Raw genomic sequence first — 26,620 nt, forward strand, 5'->3', positions numbered from 1 at the left:
CAAATGCCCATCAACGATAGACTGGATAGGGAAAATGTGGCACATATACACCATGGAATATTATGCAGCCATCAAAAACGATGAGTTTGGGTCCTTTGTAGGGACATGGATGAACCTGGAAACCATCATTCTCAGCAAACTGACAGAAGAGCAGAAGGTCAAACACCACATAGTCTCACTCATAGGCGGGTGTTGAACAATGAGAACACATGGACACAGGGAGGGGAGGACTACACACTTGGGTCAGTTGAGGGGAAATAGGGGAGGGATGGTGGCAGGGGGGAGTTGGGGAGAGACAGCAAGGGGAGAGATGCCAGATGTAGGTGATGGGGAGGAAAGCAGCAAATCACAATGCCACGTGTGTACCTATGCAACAATCTTGCATGTTCTTCACATGTACCCCAAAACATAAATGCAATAAAATAAATAAATAAAAAGAAATGATAGCAACATATTAAAAAACTGAAGAAAAATCTGTCAAACTAGAATTCTCTGCACAAAATAAATACCTTTCAAAAACAAGGCAAAATAAAAACTTTTTTAAACACACAAATTTTGAAATAACTTGTCACCATATTTGCACTAAAGCATATGTTAAATAAAATACTTCAGGCAGAAGGAAAATGCTACCATACAGAAACATACATGTACACAAAAAAATGAAAAGCACCAAAAATACAATTACGTAGGTAGATGTGTAAGACATTTTTTCTTTCTTAAATTTAAAAGGCTTAAAATAAAAAAAAAAGAAGACATTTTTCTTATTGTTTAAATATCTTTAAAAGATCCCTGAATGTTTAACAAAAGTAATAATGGATTGTGGGGTTTGTAGCATAAGCAAAATGCAAGACAACAAAAACATAAAGATTGTGAGAGAGGAAATGAAAGATATACTATGCTAATATTAATGAATATAGAAAGTAGCCAAGATTTTAGAGCAAGAAATATTACCAGGGATGAAAACACAATGCCACTTAATAATAAATGAAGTAAGTTCAAGAGGATATAAAAAATACTAAACACATATGTGCTTAATAACAGTATGTGAAAATACATAACGCAGAAACTAATGGAAGATAAATAGATAAGTTCACAATTAGAGTCATGGATTTCAATATGCCTCTTTCAATAACTGATTGAACAACTGGACATAAAATCATCAAAAATATAGAAAACTTGAAGAACACAATTTGCCACCTTAACCTAACTGACATTTATAAAACAAAAGAAATAAACACAAATATACCTAATAGTGTTACTTGCAATAGTCAAAAACTAAAAATAACCTAGATTTCCACCAGTACAAGGATGCATATAGTGTATTCATACAATAAATATTTCTCATTAATAAAGAAGAATGAACTACTGACTGCAATAACATGGATCTCAATTATCCTGAGAGAAGAAAGCCAGACAAAATGAGTAAATATCGGACATCACCAAGTGGTGAAATAGAAGGTAATCCACTCATATCCCCTGACAATAACAAAAATTTTGCACCCCTACATGGTCAAAAGTCTCTCTACAGGGGCCTCAAAATTCACATAGAAGTTGTGAAACCCCAGTGGAGGGATCTGTTGGGGGGAAATAGGGGAGGGACAGTGGGGGTGGGAAGCTGGGGAGAGATAACATGGGGAGAAATGCCACATAAAGGTGATGGGGAGGAAGGCAGCAAATCACACTGCTATGTGTGTACCTATGCAACGATCTTGCATGTTCTTCACATGTACCCCAAAAGCTAAAATGCAATAAAAAATAAAAATAAAAAATAAAAAAAGAATATGGAAAAATTATCCAAATGGATGAGTGAGCTATAATAACTAAAACATAGAGGGGAAGATCCAAGAAGGCCGATTAGGAACAGCTCAGCATTGCAGCTCCCAGTGAAAGCGCAGAGGGTAAGTCGACACCGCATCTCCGGAAGGATTTTTATCGACCACAGACCAGAAGATTCCCAGGTGGAGGAGCCCCACAGGTCGCCAGCGCAGCTGTTTTGCCAGGGCAGCTGCTTTGCCAGTGCCCTGGCATGGCGGTTCTCCATACAAAATACACTGGTCTGGGTGCCCTTTTAGCTGGCAATTGGAGCCCCGGGAAGGCAGAGTCGCCCATTCACCAGATTAAAAAGTGGACTAAAACAGGGAGCCAGGCCAGGAGATTCCCGGGCAAAAGCGCCACAAATCTCAGCACTACTCTTTCAGCCAGCAAAGTGAGTCGCCACACAGGAAATCACATAGATCCTGGGGCCTCTTCAACAGGCGACTGGAACACCTGGGAGAGAGTCAACTGTTCAACTAAAAAATAAATAAATAAATAAATAAAAGGCTCTGAGGCAGGGAGCCAGGTGATCAGGCTCGGCTGGTCCCACAACCACAAAAAAAAAAATAAAAAACAGCAATTGGAAATGCTCTGGGTTGAGAGTTTCACAGCAAGCAGAGCTGAACCTGGGATGGTCCAGCTCTGTGGGGGAGGGGCATCTGCCATTACCGAGGCACTCGACCACTACAGAGGAAGCCCGCAATTACTGGGGCAGCCCACCATTGTCGAGGCAACCTGCCATTACAGAGAGAGCCCGCTACTACAGAGGTGGGCCACCATTGCTGAGGCAGTCCTAACTAAACCAATATAAACAGGACTGCAAAGAAGTTCACATGGCAGCTGAGTGGAGCCCACAGCAGCTCAGCAAAGACTCTGCAGGTAGACAGTGACTAGGCTGTATCATCACTGGGCAGGGAAGCCCTGAAGAAAAGACAGCAGCACAACGGAAACTCATAATTAAAGTCCTAATTCCCTGGGACAGAGCACCTGGGAACAAAAAGCGGTTTATGATTTCTGCTGCAGCAGACCTAAACGTACCTGCCCAGCAGCTCTGAATGAACAAGGGAGCACACAGCTCAACATTTGAGCTCCTACAAAGGACAGACCGTCTCCTCAAGCAGCACCCTGACCCCCATATATCCAAAGACTCATCTCATAAAGGACAGATCAGACTGCATTTGGCAGGTATCCTTCTGGGACAAAGATAGCAGAAGAAGAAACTGGTAGCAACACTTACTGTTCTGCAGCTGCTGCAGGTGATACCCAGGCAACCAGGGCCTGGAGTGGACCTAAGCAGTCCTACAGCAAAGGGGCCAGACTGTTAGAAGGAAAACTAAGAAACAGAAAGAAATAACATCATCATCAACAAACTAGACATCCACTCAGAGATCCAATCTGAAAGTCAGCAACTACAAAGATGACAGGTGGGTAAATCCACAAAGATAGGAAGAAACCAGCACAAAAAGGATGAAAACACCCAAAATCAGAACACCTCTACTCGTACAAGGGATCATAACTCCTCACCAGCAAGGGAACAAGGCTGGATGGAGAATGAGTGTGATGAAATGACAGAATCAGACTTCAGAAGCTGGGTACTAAGAAACTTCTGTGAGCTAAAAGAACATATTCTAACCCAATGCAAAGAAACTATGAACCTTGAAAAAAGATTTGACAAAATGCTAATGAGAATGGACAAATTAGAAAGGAATATAAGGGAATTGATGAAGCTGAAAAACACAACACGAGAACTTTGCGAAGCACACAAGTTTCAACAGCCAATTTGACCGAGCAGAAGAAAGGATATCAGAGGTCAAAGATCAACTCAATGAAATAAAATGAGAAGGCAACATTAGGAAAAAATGGGTAAAAAGGAATGAACAAAGTCTCCAAGAAATGTGGGACTATGTGAAAAGGCCTAATCTACATTTCATAGGTGTACCTGAATGTGATGAAGAGAATGAATCCAAGCTGGAAAACACTTTTCAGGATATTATCCAGGAAAAATCCCCTAACCTAGCAAGGCAGTCCAATATTCAAGTCAAGGAAATACAGAGAAGACCACAAAGACATTCCTCAAGAAGAGCAACCCCAAGGCACATAATCGTCAGATTCACCAGGGTTGAAATGAAGGAGAAAATACTAAGTGCAGCCAGAGATAAAGGTCGGGTTACCCACAAAGGGAAGCCTATCAGACTGACAGTGGCTCTGTCAGCAGAAACCCTACATGCCAGAAGAGAGTGGGGGCCAATATTCAACATCCTTAAAGAAAAGAACTTTCAACCCAGAATCTCCTATCCAGGCAAACTAAGTTTCATAAGTGAAGGAAAAATAAAATCCTTTGTGAACATGCAAGTGCTCAGAGATTTCGTCACTACCAGAACTGCTTTAAAAGAGCTCCTGAAATAGGCTCTACACATAGAAAGGAACAACCAGTAACAGCCACTCCAAAAACATACCAAATGGTAAAGATCATCAACACAATCAACAATCTGCATCAACTAACAGGCAAAACAGCCAGCTAGCATCAAAATGGCAGTATCAAATTCACACATAACAATATTAACCCTAAATGTAAATGGACTAAATGCCCCAATCAAAAGACACAGACTGGCAAATTGGATAAAAAGCCAAAACCCATCGGTGTGCTATATCCAGGAAACCCATCTCACATGCAAGGATACACAAAGGCTCAAAATAAAGGGATGAAGGAAGATTTACCAAGCAAATGGAGAGCAAAAATAAGCAGGAGTTGCAATTTTCGTCTCTGATAAAATCGACATTAAAGCAACAATGATCAAAAGAGACAAAGAAGGACATTACATAATGGTAAAAGGATCAATGCAACAAGAAGAGCTGACAATCCTAAATATATATGCACCAAATACAGGAGCACCCAGATACATAAGACAAGTTCTTAATGACTTACAAAGAGACTTAGATTCCCACACAATAATAGTGGGAGACTTTAACACCCCATTGTCAATATTAGACAGATCAACCAGACAAAAAATTAACAAGGATATCCAGTACTTGAACTCAGACCTGCAACAAGCAAACCTAATAGACATTTACAGAACTCTCCACCCCAAATCCACAGAATATACATTCTTCTCAGCACCACTTCACGCCTACTCCAAAATTAAGCACATAATCGGGAGTAAATCACTCCTCAGCAAATGCAAAAAAATGGGTATCATAACAGTCTCTCAGACCACAGTGCAACCAAGTTAGAACTCAGAACCACACAGCTTCATGGCAACTGAACAACTGGCTCTTGAATGTTGTCTAGATAAACAATGAAATGAAGGCAGAAATAAAGATGTTCTTTGAAAGCAAGGAGAAAGAAGAAACAACATACCAGAATCTCTGGGACACATTTAAAACAGCATCTAGAGGAAAATATATAGCAATAAATGCTCACATGAGAAGCAAGGAGAGATCTAAAATCGACACCCTATCGTCAAAACTGAAAGAGCTAGAGATGCAAGATCAAAAAAACTCAAAACCTAGCAGAAGACAAGAAATAACTAAGATCAGAGCAGAACTGAAGGAGATAGTGACACAAAAAACCCTTCAAAAAATCAATAAATCCAGAAGCTGTTTTTTTGAAAAGATCAATAAAATAGACAGACCACTAGCCAGATTAATAAAAAAGAAAAGAGAGAATAACCAAATAGATGCAATAAAAAAATGATAAAGGAAATATCACCAGATTCCACAAAAATTCAAACCAGCATCAGAGATTATTACAAACAACTCTATGCACATAAACTAGTAAACCTGGAAGAAATGGATAAAACCCTGGACACTTGCATCCTCCCAAGCCTAAACCAGGGAGAAGTCAAAACCCTGAAAAGACCCATAACAAGGTCTGAAGTTGAGGCAGCAATTAAGAGCCTACCACTCAAAAAAAGCCAAGGTCCATATGGGTTCACAGCCAAATTCTACCAGACATACAAAGAGGAGCTGGTACCCTTCCGTCTGAAACTATTCCAAATAATGCAAAAAAAGAGAATGCTTCCCAAATGATTTTATGAGAACAACATCATCCTGATACCAAAACCAGGCAGAGACTCAACAAGAAAAGAAAACTTCAGGCCAATATCCATGATGAACATAGATGCAAAAATCTTTGATAAAATACTGGCAAGCCGATTGTAACAGCACATCAAAAAGCTTATCCACCATGATCAAGTAGGCTTCATCCCGGGGATGCAAGGCTGGCTCAACATATGCAAGTCTGTAAACGTAATCCACCACATAAACAGAACCAAAGACAAAAACCACATGATTATCTCAATAAATGCAGAGAAGACCTTCAACAAAATTCAACAGCACTTTATGCTACAAACTCTCAATAAACTAGGTATCAAAGGAACATATCGTAAAACAATAAAAGCTATTTACGACAAACCTACAGCTAATGTCATACTGAATAGGCAAAAACTGGAAGCATTCCCTTTGAAATCTGGCACTATGCAAGGATGCCCGCTCTCACCACTCCTATTCAATATAGTATTGGAAGTTCTAGCCACAGCAATCAGGCAAGAAAAAGAAATAAAGGGTATTCAAATAGGAAAGAAGGAAGTCAAATTGTCTCTATTTGCAGACGACATGATTGTATATCTAGAAGACACCATTGTCTCAGCCCAAAATCTCCTGAAACTGGTAAGAAACTTCAGCAAAGGCTCAGGATACAAAATCAATGTGCAAAAATCACAAGCATTCCTATACAGCAATAACAGACCTTAAAGAGAGCCAAATCAAGAATGAACTGCCATTCACAATTGCCACAAAGAGAATAAAATACCTAGGAATACAACTAACAAGGAACATAAAGGACCTCTTCAAGGAGAACTACAAGCCACTGCTCAATGAAATAAGAGAGGAAACAAACAGATGAAGAAACATTCCATGTTCATGGTTAGGAGGAATCAATACCGTGAAAATGGTCATACTGCCCAAAGTAATTTACACATTCAACGCTATCCCCATCAAGCTACCAATGACCTCCTTCACAGAACTGGAAAAAAACACCTTAAACTTCATATGGAAACAAAAGAGAGCCCGCATAGCCAAGTCAATTCTAAGCAAAAAGAATGAAGCAGGAGGCATCACACTACAGGACTTCAAACTATACTACAAGGCTACAGTAATCAAAACAGCATGATACTGGTACCAAAACAGAGATGTAGACCAATGGAACAGAACAGAAGCCTCGGAGGCAACACAACATATCTACAACCATCCGATCTTTGACAAACCTCACAAAAACAAGCAATAGGGAAAGGATTCCCTGTTTAATAAATGGTGTTGGGAAAACTCGCTAGCCATGTGCAGAAAGCAGAAACTGGACCCCTTCCTGACACCTTACACTAAAATTAACTCCAGATGGATTAAAGACTTAAACATAAGACCTAACATCATAAAAACCCTAGAAGAAAATCTAGGCAAAACCATTCAGGACATAGGTGTAGGCAAGGACTTCATGACCAAAACACCAAAAGCATTGGCAACAAAAGCCAAAATAGACAAATGGGACCTAATCAAACTCCACAGCTTCTGCACAGCAAAAGAAACAGTCATTAGAGTGAATCGGCAACCAACAGAATGGGAAAAAATTTTTGCAGTTTACCCATCTGACAAAGGGCTGATATCCAGAATTTACAAAGAACTAAAACAGATTTACAAGAAAAAAACTAACAAGCCCATTCAAAAGTGGGCAAAGGATATGAACAGACACTTTACAAGAAAAGACATACATGAGGACAACAAACATATGAAAAAATGCTCATCATCACTGCTCATTAGAGAAATGCAAATTAAAACTACAATGAGATACCATCTCACGCCAGTTAGAATGGCGATCATTAAAAAATCTGGAGACAACAGATGCTGGAGAGGATGTGGAGAAATAGGAACACTTTTACACTGTTGGTGGGAGTGTAAATTAGTTCAACCATTATGGAAGACAGTGTGGCGATTCCTCAAGGACCTAGAAATAGAAATTCCATTTTTACCCAGCAATCCCATTACTGGGTATATATCCAAAGGATTATAAATCGTTCTACTATAAGGACACATGCACACGAATGTTCATTGCAGCACAGTTTACAATAGCAAAGACCTGGAACCAACCCAAATGCCCATCGATGATAGACTGGACAGGGAAAATGTGGCACATATACACCATGGAATGCTATGCAGCCATAAAAAACGATGAGTTCATGTCCTTTGTAGGGACATGGATGAACCTGGAAACCATCATTCTCAGCAAACTGACAGAAGAGCAGAAGGTCAAACACCGCATGTTCTCACTCATAGGTGGGTGTTGAACAAGGAGAACACATGGACACAGGGAAGGGAGCACTACACACTGGGGTCTGTTGGGGGGAAATAGGGGAAGGACAGTGGGGGGTGGAGAGTTGGGGAGAGATAGCATGGGGAGAAATGCCAGATATAGGTGAAGAGGAGGAAGGCAGCAAATCACATTGCCACGTGTGTACCTATGCAACAATCTTGCATGTTCTTCACATGTACCACAAAACCTAAAATACAATAAAATAAATAAATAAATAAAACATAATTGTCTCTATTTCATTTCTCATTTACCTACATCTTGAATTCATTTATAAAAAGGCATTCATCAGGAAGTAACATTTAAAGACTATGCTTTCAGGGGTAATTTCTTTTCTTTTCTCTTCTTTTTTAGGCAGGGCCTCACTCTGTCATCCAGGCGAGAGTGCAGAGGTGCCATCATGGCTCACTGCAGCCTTAACATCCCAGGTTCAAGCAATCTTCCCACCTCAGCCTCCTGAGTAGCTGGGACTACAGGCATGCAGCATCACACTTGGCTAATGTTTAAAGTTTTTTTAGAGACAGGATTTCAGTGTCTTGCCCAGGCTGGTTCCAAACTCCTGGGCTCAGGCAGTCCTCCTGCTTCAGCCTCCCAAAGTGCTGGGATTACAGGTGTGGGCCCTCATGCCCAGTAAGGGAACATTTCTATAGTTCTTTCCTAGGGACATTTCTCTGAACATGTAGAGCATGCTTTTTAAAAAGTAATACGTATCAAAAGAAGACTAGATACCTAATATAGAAAGTAGAATTTTTCAGGCTAGGCATGTAAGCCCAGCACTGTATGCCTGTAATCCCAGCGCTTTGGAGGTCGAGGTGGGCGGATCGCTTGAGGTCAGGAGGTCGAGGTCAGCCTGGACAACATGGTGAAATCCTATATCTACTAAAAAAAAAAAAAAATACAAAAATTAGCCAGGCATGGTGGCAGGCACCTGTAGTCCCAGCTACCTGGGAGACTGAGGCAGGAGTATCGCTTAAACCCGGGAGGCAGACGTTGCAGTAAGCTGAGATCGCACCACTGCACTCCAGCCTGGGCGACAGAGCAAGACTCTGTCTCAAAAAAAAAAAAAAAAGAATTTTTCAAAAAAAACAAAAAACAAAAAGAAACCCCAGTGGAACCAAGACCTCAGAAGGTCATTTTGAGAGTTCAGACCCACACCTAGGTGGCTGATTCACTAAACATGCTCTTAGCTTCAAGCCCAGAAATGGCCCAGTCCTCTAAGGGGCTTGGCTACCACCTCATTTGGCCTTCAGCCTGCAAACAAAACCATCAGCCAAGGGGTCTGGAAGGATACCACTATCTGATGGAAGGGTTCATCTGCCTGTTGACATTGGTCTAGGCAGTGAACCTGAAAGTTGCCCTGTAGCTTGGCTCCAATCCCCTCATCTGAGTTCCCAGGTAAGAGCTGCCTACACAAAGACCCAGAGGGAGACCTGCCTGTATCTTGCAACCAGGCAGTCTCACCCTCCCTGACAGGCTTGCCACGCTTTCTCCCACAACAGATCCTGAGGCTACCGGATCTCAGCTCTGGCCTCTTCTGGTGCAATCAGGAAACTATCCCATCTGTGCTGAGATCTGCTGGGAGCTGCATGCTTTTCTGTGTCAACTAGACCAACCTCTCCAGCCTCTCTCCCAAATCAGATCGTAACGGGGATGAGTCCTAGCTCCAATTCCTCCTGTTGAAATGGGGAAACTATCTCATCTGTGTAGGGACTTCCTCAGAGATACGCACCCCTCTGAAACAATGTGACCAGGCTCTCCAGCGTCTGTCCCACAGTAGATCCCAGATGGAAACTATGTTATTGGCACAAGGTCCTCCTGGAAGACATGTGACCCTCTGAGCCAACAAAATCAGCTCTCTAACCTCCATCCCATAGCAGATCCTGAGGGGACCCAGTCTCAGTTCTAGCCCCTCTCCCTGCTGTTAGAAAACTCTCCACAGATTCCTAATCTCAATTCCCATTCCTCATGCTGCAGTTGGAGACCTGTCTCACCTGTGCAGAGACCTGCTGGGTGACACACCACTCTGAGCCACTAGGACAACATTCTGGACTCAGGGCCTGGTGAGCATTCCCACACAGCCCCAGCATCTACCTTGAGTCCTACCCCGGTCCATCTGGGCCAGAAAGCTGTGTCAGCCTCAGAGTTCTTGCAAGACTCACAGCAATCCTGAGCTTAGAGCATCCTCTACTGCTGAGATGGCTGCAGTGGTCATGGCCTCAGGGAACTCAACAGTCAGTATATGTAGAATCCCTGGAAGGCCCTTTGAAAGACAGGCACAAACAAAGCCAGACTTACAAAGATTTAAATGAATACCTAATCCCTCAGTGCACAGACATAATCACATGTCCACAAGCATTAGCAACACTCAGGGAAATAAAGTGCCACAGACTGATCCTAAAGTAATGACTATTGGTGATCCCTCAGATAAATCATTCAAAATAGCTGTTTTAAGGAATCTCAGAGAAATTTAGAAAAACAGAGAATCACCTCAGAAATTACCATAGAAACTTAACAGATTGTTAATTTTTTAAAAAATCAAAAATTTTGGAGCTAAAAAGTACAATTAATGAAAAGAAAGATGGAATAAATAGCATCAACCACAGAATTGAGCAAACAGAAGAAAGAATCAGTGAGCTCAAAGACAGACTATTTGAAAACACACAGTCAAAGGAGAAAAAAAAATGAAGATGTTTATGGGAGCTATGAGACAAAAGACTACATATTCAGGTTATTAGAGTTAAAGAAGGAACTGAGGAAGACAAAGTGGCAGAAGGTAATTCAAATAAATAATAGAAAACTTCCCAAACCTGGAGATATAAATATCTAGATACTGGAAGGTCAAAAGTTACCAATAAGATTCAACCCAAATAAGAATACCCAAAGATGTATTATAATTAAACTTTCAAAGGTCAAAGACAAAGAGAGAATCCTGAAAGCAGTAAGTTAAATTAAGTAAATAACACATAAGAGAGACTTAATATGCCTGAGAGCAGACTGTTCAGCAAAAACCTTACAGGTTAGAAGTTAACGGGGGCAGTGAAATATTAAGGGAAAGAAAAAAAATGCCAATCAAGCATACTGTACCCGAAGAATGTGACAACTAGACTGAGTGATACCAGCAAGATGGCTGACTAGAGATAACTGGCACCTCCAAAAGAAAAAAAAGACAATAAATAAATAGCTAAGATTTGACTAAAGCATGGAAGGAAGAGCACTGCAATACAGCAGAGGTAGTGACGATGCACCTGTGGTGACTGGAAGTCCAGGAGAGCAGCATGGATGTACCTGGCCACTGCAGCCCCACCTCCCCTGCCTAGATCAAATCTGCCCAGAGTCAGAAGGAACTTCCTTTTGCAAGGAAAAGGTAAGCAAAAGATCCCCAACCACCCCGCAAACAAGACAAACACCTACAGTCTTTACAACAGGAGAATCCCATAGTCCTTGCAAGCCCTGAGCCCAGTTTGGGAGCTGCTGGGAATTCATGCTGCTCCATTGCCCCAGATTAGGAGCACAAGGTGTGCACGCCTCACTCCCCACCCACCCTATGAGCCAAAGCTGCTGCAGCACAGCACCATCCTGAGACCAGAGCTGCCTCTGTAGCATGCTCTGCTCTGAGGGCCAGAAGTCACTGCCATTCTCCAGCCCTAGGGCTCCATCTTTATTATACAAAGCCCACACGAGTGGCTGAATGTCACAACCCCAGTTGCATGGAGCCTGGGATAAGGATCAGCTGTGAGTCTGGACCTGCACAGCAGAGAAACCAACCCTTGCCACTGCACTTCCAGCCAGAGGAAGAGCCCAGCAGTCCTGCCCAGGACAAACCTGCCCTTAATTTAGCCAAACCATTACACACCCTCCCCCAAGCAGGAGAGGCTCCTGAGCCTCCTAACAGCTGATTCACCCCTGGGCCAGAAGAGTTGCTAAACACCTGTGCTCAGGACCTGGGAAACAGCCCTATAGGACCCCTGCCACAAGCAGGAATACTTCTGAACTGCCCAATGTCCCTGAGTCTCCAATAGACACCTGAGAAATAGTGCTACAGGCTGCCGACAGTAAGCATGCTCCCAGTCCCAACAAACAGCTATGTGCCCATGTCTCAGACTTAAGAAAAAGACCCATTGGTTGCTTTTGGGGGCACACAACCAGGCAAGCTGAGCAGCCCTGTTCCCATGTCCTGGGCCTACAATAGCCCTATAACCACACCCAGGAGACATGCCCTCAGGCCAGCCAAGCAGCCATGTGCCTGCATCCCAAGCCAGAGAAACAGCCTCACTGGAACACCCCAGCAGATATGAACTGAGGCCAGCCAATAAGGTGTGTGATGGTGTCCTGGGACTGAGAAGCAGCCCTGTGGGTTTCCTCCAGCAGACATGCTCTCAGACAAACCCAGCAGCTGTGTGCCCATATACAGTGCCTGAGAAACAGATCTGTGGGCCACTCATAATGGGCATTCACCCAGCCAGCTGAGCAGCCTTGTGCCTATGTCCAATGCTGGAAAAACAGCCCCATGAGCTGCCCCCAAGAGATATGCCCCCATGCTGGCCAAGTAACAATGTGCCCATGCTCCTGGCCACAATAACATCCCTGTGGCCCCAACCCCGGCAAGCCAGACACCAAGTTGGTTGGCCCTATGTGTACATGTTTGTCCCCAACCTGAGAAATAGCAGGTGAACGCATCCTCGGCAAAGCTACACAACCCATCACCACAAATTATCTTAGTCAAGGCTATCGAGAAACATAAATGTCACTAGTGTGGATTACAACTGAAGAAACCACACAGAGACTACATTACTATATCCACCTAGAACCAAGACCAAAAGTCCCCACTAAACTGATAACCTAGGACCAATTCATACAAATAAGTCCCTATGAAACATATTCCATATAATTGGAAGGTGCAACTTTCCTGTCAGATGCACTACAGCTAATGTCAGGACATATCAACCACGAAAATGAAAGGAAAAAGAAGCTAAAAACAAACAAACAAAAAAACCAGTCACCTCCAAAGGAAAACAACAATTTTCCAGTAACAGACATCAATCATAAGAAAATATATACCAATAACAAGGGCTGAACTTGAGACGGCAATTAATAGCCTACCAACCAAAAAAGGTCCAGGTCCAGACAGGTTCACAGCCGGATACTACCAGACGTACAAAGAGGAGCTGGTACCATTCCTTCTGAAACTATTCCAAACAATGCAAAAAGAGGGAATCCTTCCCAAATCGTTTTATGAGACCAACATCATCCTGATACCAAAACCCGGCAGAGACTCAACAAAAAAAGAAAGCTTCAGGCCAATATCCATGGTGAACATAGATGCAAAAATCTTCAATAAAATACTGGCAAACTGATTGTAACAGCACATCACAAAGCTTATCCATCACGATTAAGTAGGCTTATTCCAGGGATGCAAGGCTGGTTCAACATACGCAAGTCTATAAACGTAATCCACCACATAAACAGAACCAAAGACAAAAACCACATGATTATCTCAATAGATGTAGAGAAGGCCTTCAACAAAATTCCACAGCGCTTTATGCTAAAAACTCTCAATAAACTAGGTATCAAAGGAACATGTCTCAAAACAATAAAAGCTATTTACAACAAATCTACAGCCAATATCATACTGAATGGGCAAAAACCGGAAGCATTCCCTTTGAAATCCAGCACTAGACAAGGATGCCCTTTCTCACCACTCCTATTCAATATAGTATTGGAAGTTCCAGCCAGAGAAATTAGGCAAGAAAAAAAAAAAGGTATTCAATTAGGAAAAGAGGAAGTCAAATAGTCTCTATTTGCAGACAACATGATTGTATATTAAGAAGACCCTATCATCTCAGCCCCAAATCTCCTTAAACTGATAAGCAACTTCAGCAAAGTCTCAGGATACAAAATCAATGTGCAGAAATCACAAGCATTTCTATACACCAATAACAGACAAACAGCCAAATCATGAGCAAACTCCCATTCACAATTGCTAAAAAGAGAATAAAATACCTAGGAATACAACTAACAAAAGATGTAAAGGACCTTTTCAACGAGAACTACAAACCACTGCTCAAAGAAATTGGAGAGGACACAAACAGATGGAGAAACATTCCATGTTCATGGTTAGGAAGAATCAGTATCATGAAAATGGCCACACTGCCCAAAGTAATTTATAGATTCATTGCTATTCCCATCAAGATACCAATGACCTTCTTCACAGAACTGGAAAAAAACACCTTAAACTTCATATGGAACCAAAAGAGAGCCTGCATAGCCAAGACAATCCTAAGCAAAAAGAACAAAGCCAGAGGCATCACACTACCTGATTTCAAACTATACTACAAGGCCACAATAATTAAAACAGCATGGTACTGGTACCAAAACAGAGGTATAGATCAATGGAACAGAACAGAGGCCTTGGAGGCAACGCCACACATCTACAACCATCTAATCTTTGACAAACCTCACAAAAACAAGCAATGGGGAAAGGATTCCCTGTTTAATAAATGGTGTTGGGAAAACTGGCTAGCAGTGTGCAGAAAGCAGAAACTGGACCCCTTCCTGACACCTTACACTAAAATTAACTCCAGATGGATTAAAGACTTTTAAACATAAGACCTACCACCATAAAAACCCTAGAAGAAAACCTAGGCAAAACCATTCAGGACATAGGCATAGGCAAGGACTTCATGACTAAAACACCAAAAGCATTGGCAACAAAAGCCAAAATAGACATATGGGACCTAATTAAACTCCAGAGCTTCTGTACAGCAAAATAAACAATCAATAGAGTGAACCGGCAACCAACAGAATAGAAAAAAAATTTTGCAATCTACACATCTGACACAGGCCTACAGAGAACTAAAGAAGCTACAAAGAACTACAAAGAACGAAATAGAATCTACAAAGAACGAAACAGATATACAAAAAAAAAACGAAACCCATCCAAAGCAGGCAAAGGATATGAACAGATACTTTTCAAAAGAAAACATATATGAGGCCAACAAACATATGAAAAATGTTCATCACTGATTATTAGAGAAATGCAAATCAAAATCACATTGAGCTACCACCTCACGCCAGTTAGAATGGCGATCTCTAAAAATCTGGAGACAACAGATGCTGGAGAGGATGTGAAGAAATAGGAACACTTTTACACTGTTGGCAGGAGTGTAAACTGGTTCAACCATTGTGGAAGCACCATTGTGTGGTGCTTCCTCAAGGACCTAGAAATAGAAATTCCATTTGACCCAGCAATCCCATTACTGGGTATATATCCAAAGGATTATAAATCATTCTGTTATAAAGACACATGCACATGTACGTTCACAGTGGCACTGTTTACAATAGCAAAGATCTGGAACCAATCTAAATGCCTATCAATGATAAACTGGACAAGGAAAACGTGGCACATATACACCATGGAATACTATGCAGCCATAAAAAAGATGAGTTTGTGTCCTTTGTAGGGACATGGATGAATCTGGAAACCATCATTCTCAGCAAACTGACGCAAGAACAGAAAATCAAACACCACATGTTCTCACTCGTAGGCGAGTAATGAACAATGAGAACACATTGACACAGGGAGGGGAGCATCACACAGTGGGGTCTGTTGGGGGGGGCAAGGGAGGACAGCAGGGGGATTGGGAGGTCAGGGAGGGATAACATGAGGAGAAATGGCAGATGTAGGTGACAGGGGGATAGAGGCAGCAAACTACATTGCCATGTGTTTACTTATGCAACAATCCTGCATGATCTGCACATGTACCCCAGAACCTAAGGTACAATAAAAAAAATTAAAAATTAAAAAATTTTAAAAAGAAAATATATGAAATGTCAGAAAAAGAATTCAAAATAATAATTTTAAGAAAATTCATTGAAATTCAAGAGAATACAGATAGACAATTCAACAAAATCAGGAAAACAACTCATGATTTTAATGAGAAATTCGACAAAGAAATAGATATTTTAAAAAAAAGATAAATCCTAAAGAATTCAATGAATAAAATTTAAAAATATAATTGAGAGATTTAACAACTAGATTAAGCAACTAGCTTGATCAAGCTGAAGAAAGAATTTCTGAACTTGAAGACAGAACTTCTGAAATAATACCAGCAGACAAAGAAAGAATAAAAAAGGATGAAGATAGCCTATATCATTTGAGACATCAATGAGCAAATAAATATTCATAATATGGGCATTCTATCAAAAGAAAATAAGGGAGAAGGTGAGGAAAACATATTTAATAAATCATAGCAGAGAACTTCTCATGTCTTGGGAAAGAGATGGAAATCCAGGTCCACGAAGCTCAAATTACCACATAGTTTCAATCCAATAGTCCTCTTAGAGTTACATTATTTTCAAATTGTCAAAATGCAAGGACACAAAAATTAAAGCAGCAAGAATAAAGCATCAAGTCACATGTAAGAGAATGTCCATTTGACTAACAGCATATTTTTCAGCAGAAACCTTATAGTTCAGGAGAGAATAGGATGCTATATCAAAGTACTGAAAGCAAATAAACTTCAGCCAAGAATATTGTGCCCAGCAAAGCTATTTTTCAAAATGAAGGATAAATTAAATCTTCAGAGACAAACAAAACTCAGTGAATTCATCACCACTAGACTGGTCTTACAAGAAAGTTTCAAGGGAGTCTTATATCTGGAAATATAAAGGTGATAATCACCATCATAAAAACATAATAAACTATAAAATTCCCTGGTAGAACCAATACACAAAGGAGAAAGACAAAGGAATCAAATCCATAGAAAACCCAACTGAGAAAATAAACAAGAAAACAAGAAGAAAAAAAAGATATACAAGACAAATAGAAAACAATAAATAAAATGACAGGAGTGATTCCTTACCTATCAATTACCCTGAATGTAAATAAATAACATTCCCAATTAAAAAGATATAGATTGGCTAAATAAAACAAAAAATATGACCCAACTGTATGTGGACTACAAGAAACTCATCTCAGCAATAAAGACACACATAGTCTGAAAGTGAAGGGATGGAAAAATACATTTCATGCAAATGGAAACCAAAAGCAAACAGGAGTAGCCATACTTACATCAGATAAAACAGACATCAAGTTAAAAGCTGTATGAAGAGAAAAATAGCACATTATATAATAATGCACTCCCATATTTACTCCAGCACTATTTACAACAGCCAAGATATGGATCCACAGACAAATGGGTAAAGAAATGTGATATATATACACAATGGAATACTGTGTCCATCCACAGACAAATGGATAAAGTAATGTGATATATATACACAATGGAATATTATTCTGCCATAAAAAAGACTGAATCTTGTCATTTGCAGCAACACGGATGGAACTGGAGATCATTATGTTAAATAAAATAAGCCAGGCACAGAAAGACAAATATCACATGTTCTCACTCATATGTAGAAACTTAAAAAGTAGATCTCATGGAAGTGGGGAGTAGAATGGTGGTTACCAGAGGCTAGGACAGGAAGTGGGGAGAATGAAAAGAAGTGGGCAAAAGAATAAAAAAAATAGTAAGAATAAGTTGTGGTATTCAATAGTATAGCAGGAAAATTATAGTTAATAATAACTTACTATGTAATTCAAAATTTCCAGAAGAAAAGAACTAGAATGTTCTCAACACAATAAAAAGGTAAATGTTTGAGGTGATGGCCATCCCAATCATCCTGATTTGATCATAACACATTGTATACTTGTATCAAAATATTACATATACCCCCAAAGTATGTACAACTATTACATGTCAATAAAAAAATTAAATTACCATGATTCTATTTACATAAAACTGTAGAAAATGCAAACTAAAGAGACAGAAACCCTACATTTATAATATAAAGAACTCCTTCAAATCAATAGAAAACATATAGATAATCCAACAGAAAAAATGACAAGAAATCTGAATACATATATCACAAAAAAGAATATCTACATGGCCAATAAATGTGCAAAAAAGTGCTAAACCTCATTAATAATCACAGAATTACTAATTATAATTAGGTAACACTACACCCTTTTAGAAAGGCTAAAATGAAAATAAACAAGTATAGGTGAAGATATGGATCAACTAAAACTCACACTCCATTAGAAGAAATATAGATTGGTACATTCACTTTGGAAATCTGCTAGGCATTACCTACTGAATAGAGACATCACTCAGTATCATGAGGGATTGGTTCCAGGAACCCCACATAAACCAAAATCTGTGCACACTCACATCCCACAGTTGGCTGTGTGGAATACACACATATGAAAAGGTGCCCCTCCAAATATGCAGTTTTCATATCCTGCAAATTCTATAGTTTTGACCCACATTGGGTTGAAAAAAATCGGTGTATAAGTGAACCAGCACAGTTCAAACCCATGCTGTTCGAGAGTCAACTATGTAACCTTTACAACTCAGCAATTGTATGTGTGTGTGCACCAAAACACATAGGAAAGAATGTAGCAGCCAAAAAAACTAAAATAAAACAAATGTCTACCAACAGAAGCATGGATAAAGTGAGGTCTGTTCACATAATATAATACTGTGCAGCAATGAAAATGAACAACTGGATGAATCTCATAAATACGCTGGTTAATCGAAGAGACAAGCACAAAAAAGTACATAATATATAATCACATTTATATAAAATTCACCGAAAGCAAAACTAACCTATGGTATTAGAAGTCAAGACAGTGTTGGCTTTGGGGAGGAGAAAAGTGGGTGTTGATGGAGAAGAGGCATGACCTAGGGTGGTTACCTAAGTGAATTCATTTAGTTATAGTCATTACAACGTGCACTTTTTACATGGACCTTTTTTTTCTATGTAGTTTATACTTCACTGAAAAAAGTAAGAAAAGTCAATCTGGATATCCAAAGGTAGGAGATTTGATTATGTTAACATGAACCTTTTCTTGATCAGCTTATTACTGAAGAAATTTTTTTAATTAAGTAATTCCAGATAGCTTGTGTTCTAAATATAAAAATGTAATATAATATTTTTATCAATATTTCTCTCCCATAGTTGGTAGGTGAATCCATAGAAGGTAATGCTGTCCAAACAGTATCAAAGACATGGAAAGTCAAGGGCAAGGCCTTCATGACACTGGACATAACACTTGTAAAATACCTGATGAGAAGGATCCTTGGTGTTCCATATGCAAAGTTCATTCCCATCCAAAGGGAAAGCACAGTGCTGCATGCTGCAAGCAAGCTGAACATGAGATGCAGACTCCTTGGATTCAACCAGGTATTTCTCTATAACTATATCACTTACACAGCCACCATTACTTGAGAAAATGTCTTGGGGATTTTCCATCTTCAATCTGAAAACAAAAAGTACATACAAGATGACTATAGGTGTCATATTTAGTATAGAAAAAAAGTCTATTATCTATTGATAGTTACTAGTGTGACCACACACACATGCCACATCATACCTATTTATTCACCTTTCCTCACCCCAAGAAAAAAGAAGAGAAATTTGTTAAAAACTCTGGAGGTTCCACATTCACAACTGCTCCATTCCTCTCATGAGCTTTCCAATTAAGCAGACCTTGACTCAAATCCTCCTATCCCCACTTAACTGACCTTGCTTAGGCTCTCTGAATAAGCTTTCACAACCATAAAATGGAACAGTTACTGAGAGGCAAAGACTAAACAATGATCCATATGCCATGGGTACAGCACTGACACTTAGCATTCTAAACACTGGCTACTGAAACCAGTTGCTGGTATCAATGACTAAAACACAAAGTTATTTTCTGAATTGATCACAGCAAATTAGTTATTGGGAAACTGCAATTGGAACTCACATTTCCCATAGCTAAACTGAGATTAATCAACAATTTCACAACCCTCTATGTAATTACAGTTAAGCTATCATAGGTTCTATAATCAGTGATTCACTGGCTATGTTTTATAAAGCATAAACTAATGAAACACTCACAAAAATAAGCTCTTCATCCAACTTTACATTCAGCTCTTCATCCAACTTTACACTTAACTTCACAACATAATCATTTCAGAAACATGTGAGAATAACACTGGGATCATCCTTGATTCTGTTGTACCCCACACCCCACTTGCAGGCAGGCAATAGATGCACCTGAAGGCATAGACAACAGACCTGCTTAGAAAGGGATGGGCAAGCACCCCAACATCCAGTGGTCATGCAGGCTGTGGGTATTCAAAGGTCCATTCATGTGGCCCTCATGCTGGTTACATGGATTCAAAGGATCCACCCACACAGCCCTCATGCTGGTCATGTAGATTCAGAGGATCCAGCCATGCAGTCCTTACGCTGGTCATGAGGATTTGAAGGCCCAGCCATGTGGTCCTCATGCTGGTCATGTGGATTCAAAGGCCCATCCATGCAGTCCTCATATTGGTCATGTGGATTCGAAGAATCCACCCATGTGCTCCTCATGCTGGCCCTGACAAGACCCTGCTAACCCAACCTCTGCCTCTCTCTTCCTCGTCACCAGCTCCTCCCTCCACTGCTACTCTTTCTATTTACACTTTCTCCCAGCTCTGACAACACAGCAGGGCTTTTATTGCCTCAGGACACACATTTTATCTTCATCTTCCATTCCTCCCCATCTCTGCACCTTGGGGGCTCTTCTCATTCCCCAGGTCTCAGCAGAGGCCCCTGAGAGCTGGTTCCCATCTGCCCCCCATCTCATCCTCCTCCTTTCCAGAACTTCACACCATCTAAAGTGTCTACCACAAGAGAATGAGATACGCTTCAATAGATCCCTGCCTTCTAACTCCATAAGGGACAGTGAATTCATCCACACATCAACAATATAACTGTTACAGCCAGCATCAGGAAAAGCCAGCACAAAAAGATTCTCTGTAACTAAGGAACTCATGCAGAGTCTTCACTCCTAAAAGCACCAAGAGTCAAATTAGGCTAAAATAAACATTAAAGTCTGATCCTTAAGAAGGAAAAAAGGAAATTTAGATTTAAAAAAAAAAAACAATCAAAAATAAATTCAAAAACAATTTTAAGTAATAGTCTACCCAAATAAGAAGAAATCAGAAAAGAAATTCTGGTAATGTTAAAAAAATAACAACAACAAAACCAGGGCTCTATACCACCCCCAAAAGATCATGGTAACTCCCCAGCAATAAAGTCAAACCAAGAAGAAATCTCTGAATTGCCAGATAAAGAACTCAAAAGGTTGATTATTAAGCTACTCAATGAGATACCAGAGAAAGTTGAAAACAAACAAAAACTTCAAAAAAAAATGCAGGATATGGATAAAAAATGTTACAAGGAAATAGGTATCATAAAGAAAAAAAATCACAACTGGAAATGAAAGACACACTTAGGGACATACAAAATGCAGTGGGAAGTTTCCACAAGAGACTAGAACAGGTAGAAGAAAGAACTCCAGAGCTCAAAGACAAGGCTTTCAAATTAACCCAATCTGTAAAAGATAAAGAAAACATAATTCTAAAAAAGTGAACAAAGCCTCCAAGAAATTTGGGATTCTGTTAAATGGCCAAAGGTAGGAATAATTGGTGTTGCTGAGGAAGAATGGAAATCTAAGTTTGAATAACTTATTTGAGGGAATAATTGAAAACTTACCCAGCCGTGCTAGAGATCTAGACATCCAAAAACAAGAAGCTCAAAGAACTCCTGATAAATTCATCACAAAATGATTATCACCTAGGTATAGTCATCTGGTTATCTAAAGTCAGGAAGAATGAAAGAATGTTTATGTTGTACTGAACCGAGCACAGAAATTCAACACCAAGACAAAAGTATGCCAAATTGCAGGGTCTTTACTGCCGGCGGCCACAGAGGACTCATGTCTCCCCAACCCCTGGCCCCGAAAGGAGGGTGTCAAGACCTTTTATACCCATACAACCACCTTGGGAGTGAGGGTGAGGGGCGGGGGTGGGGGTGAGAGGATTCAGACATTCCAAGGGCCAGTAGATTCTGTAAATCATCTCCTGGGCGGAGATGAGGGTGAGTGGCTCCGGACATTCCAGTGGATTCCTGGGCGAAGATGAGGGTGAGGGGCTCTGGACATTCGGAGGGCCAGGGGACTTCTGACATTCTGATTGTTACTTAAGTGATTCACAAAAGTCAAGATAAGCACTTGTTTACATATTGTCTGGGTAGGGTGGAAATTACAAGTCGCAGGGGCCAAGATGGCATGGGTTTGGACTGCTTGCTTGTCATATTTGAGTTACAGAGAGCAATTTCACAGAAAGCCGAGGTATGGTTGAGGTATGCAGGTTTATGGGGCTTTTTACCATGTCACATTTAGAGCTGTGAGATAAAAGCATCACATAAACTATAAAGAAAAACCTATCAGATTAACAGCTGATTTCTAGGCAGAAAATTTACAATCCAGAAGGGGTTGGGGTCATATCTTTAGCCCCCTTAAACAAAATAACTGTCAGCTAAGAATTTTGTATCCAGCAAAACTAAGCTTCAGAAATGAAGGAGAGATAAAGTCTTTTTTAGACAAACAAATGCTGAGAGAATTTGACACTACCAAGCCAGTACTATAAGAAATGCTAAAGCGAATTCTAAATCTTGAAACAAAACCTTGAAATGCACCAAAAAAGAACCTTCTTAAAACATAAATCTCACAGGGCCTATAAACAATAATACAATGAAAAAGTGTATTTAGGCAACAACTAACACAATGAATAGAGCAGTACCTCACATCTCAATACTAATGTTGATCATAAATGGTCCAAATGCTCCACTCAAAGACACAGAATGGCAGAATGGATAAAGGTCCACTGATCAAGTATCTGGAATCTTCAAGGGACTCACATAACACATAGGGACTCACATAAACTTAAGGTAAAGGAAAGGAAAAAGATATTCCACACATATGGAAACAAAAGCAAGCAGGAGAAGCTATTCTTAGAGAAAAAAATTGACTTGAAAGCAACAATCGTTTTTAAAAAAAGACAAAGAGGGACATTATATAAATGATAAAAGGATTAGTCCAATAGGAAACCATCATAATCCTAAATACATACACACCTAACAAAGGAGTTCCCAAATTCATTAAACAATTATTATTAGACCTAAGAAATGACATAGCAACACAATAATACTGAGGAATTTCAATAGTCCACTGACAGCACTAGAAAGGTCATCAAGACAGAAAGTCAACAAAGAAAAAATGGACTTAAACTATGCCATCAAACAAATAAACAACAAATATTTACAGAACATTCTACCCAACAACTACAGAATATGCATTCTTTTCACCAGCACATGGAATATTCTCCAAGACAGACCATATGATAGGGCACAAAACAAGTCTCCATATATTTAAGAAAACTGAAATCACATGAAGTATTCTCCAGAACACAGTAGAATAAAAATGGAAATTAGCTCCAAAAGGAACCCCCAAAACTATGCAAATTCTGCTCTTGAATGATCTTTGGGTCAACAATAAAATTGAGATGAAAACAATAAATTTTTTAAATAATTAAAACTTAATTTGAACTAAATGATAACAGTAACATAACTTATCACAACCTCTGGGATACAGTACAAGGGGTGCTAAGTGGAAAATTCATAGCATCAAATGCCTACATCAAAAAGTCTGAGAGAGCTCAAATAGGCAATCTAATGTCATACCTCAAGGAACTAGGGAAACAAGAACAAACCAAGCCCAAACACAGTAAAGAAAAGAAATAACAAAGATAAGAGAACTTAAAAAAAAAAAAAAAGAAAAGAAAAAAGAAAAAATAAATAAAAGAAAAAGCTGGTACTTTGAAAAAATAAACAAAATTGATAGACTTAGTGAGATTAACCAATAAAAGAAGAGAGAAGACCAAAATAAGCTCAAATAAAATAAATGGGAGATATTATAACCAATACCACAGAAATTCAAAAGATCATTCAAGGCTACTATGAACACCTTTATGCACACAACCTGGAAAATCTAGAGGAGATGGATAGATTCCTGGAAATACACAACCCTCCTAGACTAAATCAGGAAAATATAGACACTCTGAACAGAACAATAACAAGCAGCGAGATTGAAACAGTAATTTAAAAAATTACCAGCAAATTTAAGTCCAGGACCAGATAAACTGACAGCCAAATTCTATAAGACATTTAAAGAATTTGTACTAATCCTACCAATACTATTCCAAAAGATAAAGAGGAAATCCTCGCTAAATCATTCTAGGAAGCCAGTATTACCCTAACACCAAAACCAGGAAAAAACAACAAAAAAGGAAAACTACAGATTAATATTCCTGATGAACATAGATGCAAAAATCCTCAACAGAATACTAGCTAACCAAATCCAACAGCATATAAAAAATATAATACATCATGATCGAATGGGTTTCACACCATGGATGCATGGATGGTTTAACATTCACAAGTCAATACATGAGACACATCACATAAACAGAATTAAAAACAAAAATCATATGATTATTTCAATAAATGCAGAAAAAGCATTTGACAAAATCCAGCATCCTTTTATGATAAAAACCCTCAGCAAAACTGTCATAGAAGGGACATACCTCAAAGCAATAAAAGCCATCTATGACAAACCCATAGCCAATATCATACTGAATGGTGAAAAGTTGAAAGCATTCCTAAAGAAATAGAACAAGACAAGATGTCCACTTTCACCATTTCTATTCAGCATATTATTGGAAGACCTAGACAAAGCATTCAGACAAGAGAAAGAAATAAAGAGCATCCAAATCAGAAAAGAAGAAGTCAAACTGTCACTGTTCACCAATGATATGATCACATATCTAGAAAATGCTAAAGACTCATCCAAAAAGTTTCTAGATCTGATAAATGAATTCAGCAAAGTTTCAGGATACAAAATCAATATACACAAATTAGTAGCACTGCTATACACCAATAACAACCAAGCTGAGATTAAAATCAAGAACTCAGCCCCTTTTACAATAGCTGCAAAAAAAACCCCACAAAATATTTAGGAATATATCTAACAAAGGAGTCAAAACAACTCCACAAAGAAAACTACAAAACTGCTGAAAGACATCAGAAATGACACAAACAAATGGAAACACATCCCATGCTCATGGATGGGTAGAATCAATACTGTGAAAATGACCATATTACCAAAAGCCATCTACAGGTTCAATGCAATTCCCATCAAAATACAACCATCATTCTTCACAGAACTAGAAAAAAATATCGAAAAATTCATATGGAACCAAAAAAGAGCCTGCATAGCCAAAGCAAGACTAACCAAAAAGGACAAATCTGGAGGCATCACATTACCCAACTTCAAACTCTTGTACAAGGTTATAGCTATGAAAAGAGCATGATACTGGTATAATAATAGGTGCATAAACCAATGGAACAGAACAGAGAATCCAGAAATAGATCCAAATACTTACAGCTAACAGATCTTCAATAAAGCAAACAAAAACATGAAGTGGGGAAAGAACACTCTATTCAGCAAGTGATGCTGGGATAACTGGCAAGCCACATGTAGAAGAATGAAACTGGATCTTCATTTCTCACCTTATACAAAAGTAAACTTAAGATAGATCAAAGACCTACACCTAAGACCTGAAACCATAAACATTCAATAACATCAGAAAACCTCTTCTAGACACTGGCTTAGGTGAAGGGTTCATAACCAAGAACCCAAAAGCAAATGCAACAATAACAACAAAAATAAATAAAGGGACCTAATTAAACTAAAAGGCTTTGGCAGAGAAGAAGAAATAATCATCAGAGTAAACAGACAACCCACAGGATGGGAGAAAATATTCACAAACTATGCATCTGACAAAGGACTAATATCCAGAATCTATAAGGAACTCAAACAAACCAGCAAGATTTAAAATAAGCAATACCATCAAAGAGTGGGCAATGGACATCAATAGACAATTCTCAAAAGAAAATATACAAACGGCCAAAAAACATATGAAAAAATTCTCAACATCACTAATAATTAGGGAAATGCAAATCAAAACCACAATCACATACCACCTTGCTCCTGCAATAATGGCTATAAATAAGATAATCAAAACATAATAGATGTTGGCATGATGTGGTGAAAAGGGAACACCTTTACACTGCAGGTGGGAATGTAAACTAGTACAACCACTATGGAAAATAGTATGAAGATTCCTTAAAGAACTAAACGTAGAACTACCATTCAATCCAGCAATCCCACCACTGGGTATCTACCCAGAGAAAAAGAAGTCATTATATGAAAAAGACACTACACCATGCATGTTTATAACAGCACAATTTGCAATTGCGAAAATATGGAACCAACCTAAATACCCATCAACCAAGTGGATAAAGAAACTGTGGTATATATACACCACGGAATAGTATTCAGCCATAAAAAGGAATGAACTAATGGCTTTTGTGCAACCTGGATGTAGTTGGAGACCATTATTCTAAGTGAAGTAACTTCAGAATGGAAAACAAGATATCTTAAGTTCTCAC

At 39.3% G+C, this 26,620-nt stretch overlaps 1 protein-coding gene across 1 annotated transcript in view; it reads right to left on the reverse strand.

Moving 5' to 3' along the window:
• The window catches only part of WDR27 (WD repeat domain 27), a 266,107-nt gene extending 245,957 nt beyond the window's left edge, over positions 1-20,150 (reverse strand). Inside the window, 1 exon segment of the mRNA XM_032267079.1 lies at positions 19,298-20,150. Coding sequence (XP_032122970.1) covers positions 19,298-19,534 — 237 coding nt within the window. The 5' untranslated portion in view covers positions 19,535-20,150.
• Positions 20,151-26,620: the final 6,470 nt, after the last annotated feature.

This window comes from Sapajus apella, unplaced genomic scaffold, assembly GCF_009761245.1.
Source record: "Sapajus apella isolate SASKATOON/1434 unplaced genomic scaffold, GSC_monkey_1.0 scaffold165, whole genome shotgun sequence".
NCBI lineage: Eukaryota > Metazoa > Chordata > Mammalia > Primates > Cebidae > Sapajus > Sapajus apella.